Raw genomic sequence first — 6,000 nt, forward strand, 5'->3', positions numbered from 1 at the left:
ACAAAAAAAGGAAAATGTTTCTCAATTTCGTGGTACAGATCCGCCAAAGTCCAATACGTTTCACAATTTCGTGGAACGGGTTGCTTAAAATGGCCGTCAAGAACGGGTTTTTATTTTAGTTTCACTTTTTTTAGGGGAAGTTGCGGCCCGTCGGTCGTTCTTGAACCTTAACCTATTAACTTTTAAGTTATTAACCTTCCCTGATTCACCTTTTACCTTTTGTCATCTTCGCTGGGAGGATCCGCCAACTGTGAGTGTGGAGCGAGCTGCCAATTGAGTGTGGAGTGAGCTGACTGTGGAGTGAGTCAACTATGCAGTGTGGAGTGAGCCACTAGAGTGAGCCAACTGTGCAGTGCAAAGTGAGCCGTTGGAGTGAGAAAACTGTGCAGTGCAAAGTTAGCTGCTGGAGTGCGCCGACTGTGGAGTGAGCCGATTATTGGTGTCAAGTTTCAATCGTTCGACTTGGAGTTTCAATGGGCCAACGTTGATGTCAAGTTTCAAACTTTCAACCATTCAATACAAGGTTAAATGGAAGGTCAAAGATTGGACTTGGAGTTGGACTGTTGGCCCTTGGGGCATCGACAAGAGACTGACCGGCAACGCTAGTAGCTAGAGGTATTTACTATTAAGTTTAAACTTTAAACTTCTAGAGTTACAACATGCAATGTGAGAGTTGAACTGTGAACGATGAATCATGAGAGATAAACTATGACTATATGACAACTTAGGCCCTACAATTATATTGTGTACATTTCATGGACAAAAAGCATAATATTATGTTAGGTATCATATTTTATAAACTCATTCAAGATGATAAACCTCAATTTTTTTTTAAGCTTTAAAAATTGCCACAGTGCTAACTAAAACAATTTCCCAATTCTAAAAATCACCACACAGACTGTTGTGTAGTGACTTAGGGAAAGAAATATTTTTAAAGACTGCACAGTTAAATTTTTCTACCTTGTAGGACCTTCAAAATGTGGAACATTGTTTTTTTGTACAATTCCTTAGGGAAAGTAGTTTTCAAAACTTCTAAGAAAGTAGATCAAACTATCCTTGTAGACTTTGCTACTATTAACTTGACTCTTTTGCCATATAGATTCAACATTTAATTTGAGGGAAATTCAGCATTTTTGTATTGTATTGTACTGTATTTGAGGGAGATTCAGCATTTGTATTGTAATTTTGTATTAATTTGCCATATAAATTCAGCATTTTTGTATTGTAAATGTTGACATTTTTGCACATAGATTTTAGCCTTTAGTTTGTAACTTTGTGGGAGATCCTTATATTTCTGTAATCAAAGTCTAGAATGTGTATGCCATACAATCTTCAGTTTCTTTAGTCTAGGATCACATTAGCTGGCTTGAAGGGAGTCTAAGATTTTAGAATGTTGTGGTAGAAAGTCACATGCATAAATCGAATGAGAAAATTGGTTTGTCCAATCACTGGTTTTGATATTGATTGTTCCTTTTCAAGACTTGTAACTTGTTTTGAAATACATATTTGTCAATTTTATTTTGCAATTTCATTTACATCATCGTAATGGCAACTTCAAGTTCAGCAATTCATGAGGCAGAGGAAGTGGAACATGAAATTGAATCTGCCCTAAAGTTGATCCAAAGTCACCACTTTGGAAATATGTAACTATAGTTGGGAAGATTCAAGGAGGGGGATCATTGGCATGGGTTTCTGGTGAGTGCAAAAAAGAGTATAAGGGATCATACACCCACGTTAAAGCACATTTATTTGGGTTAAAAGGCAATGGGGTTCAAAAATGCATTGGCCCACCTAAAGAGAATGGGACATATGGAAATGGTTTAAGCAAGGCAAAAAACTTGCAAATATCATAAAGAACAAGACGAGGCAGATGCTAAAGCAAATGAGGCAAAGCCTACCTCTCAATTCAAACAACTAACAAGGTTGGGAGCATTTTCATCAAAACCTCCACTTCCCTCTCATGGAATTGTCACTTCAAAGCGGTCTAATTTAGAACCGCTTGAAAGGAGATTTAATAATGATGCTCAAGAGAAGGCAAATGCAGCTATAGGTTAATGCATTTATGCAAATGACCTTCACTTTAACCTTGTGCAATCTCCTTATTGGGCAAAGATGATAAAAGCGGTGAATCCCAAAATGGTACAAGAGCCCTGGATATGAGAAGATCCGCACTACAATGTTGAGTGCTAAAAAGTTAGATTTGGAGGCTAAATTAAGCTCCATTCGTAATTTATGGCGCATTTCAGGGGTGTCCATCATTTTTTATGGATGGAAAGATCAAAGGAATGGTCCTTTGATCAATGTGATTGCTCAGAGCCCAAAGGAGGCAATGTTTTTTAAGGCAGTGGATTGTGAGGGGCAGATGAAAGATTCCCAATTCATTGTTGACATCTTGACTGAAGCAATTGAATTGGTGGGGCCATAAAATGTTGCCCATGTAATAACTGACAATGCAAAGGTGTATAGAGCAGCAGGCCTAACTATTGAAGGCAAATACTAGCACATCTTTTAGACCCCTTGTGTTGTACATTCATTGAACCTCGTGTTGAGCAAGATGGGGAAGTAAATTGAGCGTATTCAAGTTATTTTTGACGAGGCAAAAGAAATTCAAGCCTTCATCACAAACCACACATGTTCCTAGGCATCTACAAGAAATTTGCAAAGTTGGAGCTCCTTAAGGTACCTAAAATTTAAAGTTTATTTCATAAATTCTAATTTCTATGACTCTAAATTCAAATATGTAAATTGAATTCTCAAATGTCATGATTCGTGAATCATAATAGTTATTCAATCAAATTATGATTTTTAATTTATTGAAACATTGGCAATTTGGCACTTGCAAGTTGTCGAGACTCGTTTTGCTTCTCACATCATAGTCTTAACAAGGCTTATGCAGGTGAAAGAAGCATTACAATCAATGGTATGCAGTTCTCTTTGGAATCGATGGAGGCAATCCCAATCTGATAGAGCACACGCAGTGAAAAGGTTGGTTGCTAATGGTGGATGGTGGGATAGGGTGGACTACCTCTTGGCATTTACTAAGCCAATTGTGGATTTGTTCCACCTAGTTGACACAGATATGCCTAATTTGGGAGAGGTGTACGAGGGCATTGATTCCATGATAGAAAAAATAAGGGTGGTTATAAATGCCAAAGAGAAGGACCCAGATGAATACTTTTACAAAGAAGTAAAAGATATATTGACCAAAAGGTGGAACAAGATGACCACCCCATTGCACCTTTTGGCCTATGCAGTGAATCCAAAATATTATGTTGCAGGGTTGCTAAGTCATCCAGAAGGAACCGCACCAAACAAAGACCCAGAAGTCTCACAAGGATTTAAAAAGGTTTTTAAAAAGTTTTTTGTAGATCCTGAAATTGGGATTCGGGTTCATAGTCTACTCATTTTGTGGGATCAGAGGGTTAGGGTTATGATATTGATTATATGCTAGACAAGCCCAGATTAAGTCAAGATGATTGGTGGAACTACTATGGTGGGGAACTTCCACATATCCAAAAATTGGCCATCAAGATTTTGTCACATATTGCTAGTTCCTCTTCAACAGAAAGGAACTTGAGTAAATATGACTTCATCCATTCAGTGAAGCGAAACAAATTGGGCTCTAAGAAGGTTGAGGAACTAGTGTATGGTCATTCAAACCTTCGCTTTCAATCACACAAGAGACACAAATACAAATTTGGGGCCACCAAACTATGGAATGTGGAACCAAAGTTGTCTGACATGGATATGACGTTGAATGTCAAGTCTCATATGACTTTGTTTGATGAGGAGGCATGAATAGGTGGATCTTCAAGTGAACATGGCAGCAATGCTCCTACTTCTAGAGAGAATGTGGTTCTTAGTGACAGGAATGAAGACATATTTGATGATATGTAAATGTAATTTATGATGGTGTTTTAAACTTTTGAACAATAAATATTGAATACAATAATGTGCCATTATTGCCATATGAATTATGAATAATGATAGTAGACTGTCCATCATAGTTCATTTTGTACTTTGTACTATGTAGTGTGCATTATTAATTATGGTGATGATGTTGTAACTTGTCATGTTGATGATTGAAATTTCAAACAGAAACTTGATGATATGTTGAATCATGAATGTTATAATAATCATTAACGATGATGACAATGTTTATGCTGAATTGTTGATGATGATAATTGAAAATTTGTCTTATCCGTTTCAAACCCGGTATCCATATCCGTTCCCGTATTCGTTTCAGTGCAACTTAGATCCACCATAAGTAATGTATCGATGTTATAGATAGAATTCAATTCACAACATAATGTTCATGTGTAATTTTTTTGTTTTCTTTTCATTTTTTTTAATTATATTTGTGTTCTTCAACGGCTGCCATTGGCAAGGAAACATCCATGACACGGAGTTTCTGTACTATTTATATTTATTGACAGCTTCTTGACTGAAAGGATACATTGTTCTACCATTTCTCGTAACATATAAATGTTATTGTAACTCGTAGGAAATTTCTATAAAATTCAAAGATGTTGAACTTCCTAACAGTATACTTCCTAACACTAATGCCATACTAGGCAAACTCAAAAGAGAGATGAAGATACAATAAGCATTTTATCTCCAAGAATCCAGAATGACAGGAGAAATTCGAATCAGTAATACAAGCCAAAGCATCTCACCCGGGTTGTCTGGTCATCTTGAAATGCTGATCGGTGAAGCCAATAGAAACGTTGCCTTTCTGTCCCTTGTCCTTGACATTAATCTCAAAGTAATAAAGAAGCTTCCGGACCGGAGCGGGGCAGTTGCCCTGTATTGCTCCGACATCATAGCCATGCCGCGCTTCACCGTTATACTGTGCAGAGAGCTTATCAGTTGATATGACCAAGAAAGGGCAATTGGTGGTGGTATTCAGGTATGTGGGAGCTTCCTCCTCCTCCACTGGATCTTCGGCACCCCTCCTCCAACCCAGCTGGGTCAGGCTTATCCTGTTTAAGATCCCGCTCACTCCTTCCTCATTGTTCAACATCCTCGTAAACTTCTTCCAACAAAAAATTCATAAAAACATGAAAAAGACAGTCCCTACTATTGCACTGCAACTTTAAATTCTGCAAAGTTCCTCCAATTTTGTGGAACCCTAATAGCAGAGTTTCTTTATCAAACCCTGAGAGATGAAATTCCTTATCAAACCCTGAGAGCCAAGATTCTTCTGAAACCCTGAAAACTATAATTCGGCCCCCGTGTTATATCCCTGCTCAAATGACATATAAGTATTTTCAGATTATCAAATGAGAGATGAAAATCTGTCGCGATGTCGAATGAAATATCAAATGACTCTCGGATTTGTGATGCAGAGTACCTCAAATTAAATAATAGGTATATTTTTATTTAAGCAGATATATGGGAAATGCAATGCATAAGACGTTCAAAATATTAAGCAGCCGATTGCAGGAAATTTACTTACCAGCAGATTATCACAACAGTGTAACGGAGGTCGATGTGGGGAAGGCGATGCATCACAAACAGAGGCTTCGAATCCTTTAATGTATTTTGTTTGCGAAGATTATAAATAGATCAGCCTTCCAGAAACCGTGTGTAACGTGGGGAACCGTGTGTAACGTGGGGAAGAATGAGGGGAAGAAATCAGTCCTTCCAACTTCCACGTATAACGTGTGCGGGAATGACGAGAAAATTCTATGCTTTCTTTGGCAGCCGGGGAAAGAAAATATATACAATCATATTATATTAGTTTGAATAATAAGTTCAATATTATGTTTTGATAAAAAAAGAATTAACGATGTCATAAAATTTTTAATATAGAAATCGAAATTTTTAAAGTTTAAATCACTTATTCTTATTTAAATATAAACTGTTAAAATAATAATAATAAGGAGTTTATAATTTTAATATAATGTTTATTCTGGAGAAATTACATAGAAAACAAAGAGTCCACGCGTTTGGAACCTAAATCTATAAATCTTGGTAGATCTAGAATTAAAATGAATT

At 36.9% G+C, this 6,000-nt stretch overlaps 1 protein-coding gene across 1 annotated transcript in view; it reads right to left on the reverse strand.

The window, feature by feature from the left end:
• Positions 1 to 5,689, reverse strand: part of RANBPM (SPla/RYanodine receptor (SPRY) domain-containing protein) — a 264,798-nt gene extending 259,109 nt beyond the window's left edge. The window contains exons 1-2 of the mRNA XM_089417491.1: positions 5,459 to 5,689; positions 4,677 to 5,245 (exon numbers count right to left, since the gene is read on the reverse strand). Coding sequence (XP_089273617.1) covers positions 4,677 to 5,023 — 347 coding nt within the window. The 5' untranslated portion in view covers positions 5,024 to 5,245; positions 5,459 to 5,689. The remainder of the gene's footprint in view (positions 1 to 4,676; positions 5,246 to 5,458) is intronic.
• Between the last annotated feature and the right edge of the window lie 311 nt (positions 5,690 to 6,000).

The sequence above is a fragment of the Pinus tabuliformis genome, chromosome 3_2 (genome assembly GCF_031772625.1).
Source record: "Pinus tabuliformis cultivar Carrire ecotype Pingquan chromosome 3_2, CPIR1, whole genome shotgun sequence".
NCBI classification, from domain to species: domain Eukaryota; kingdom Viridiplantae; phylum Streptophyta; class Pinopsida; order Pinales; family Pinaceae; genus Pinus; species Pinus tabuliformis.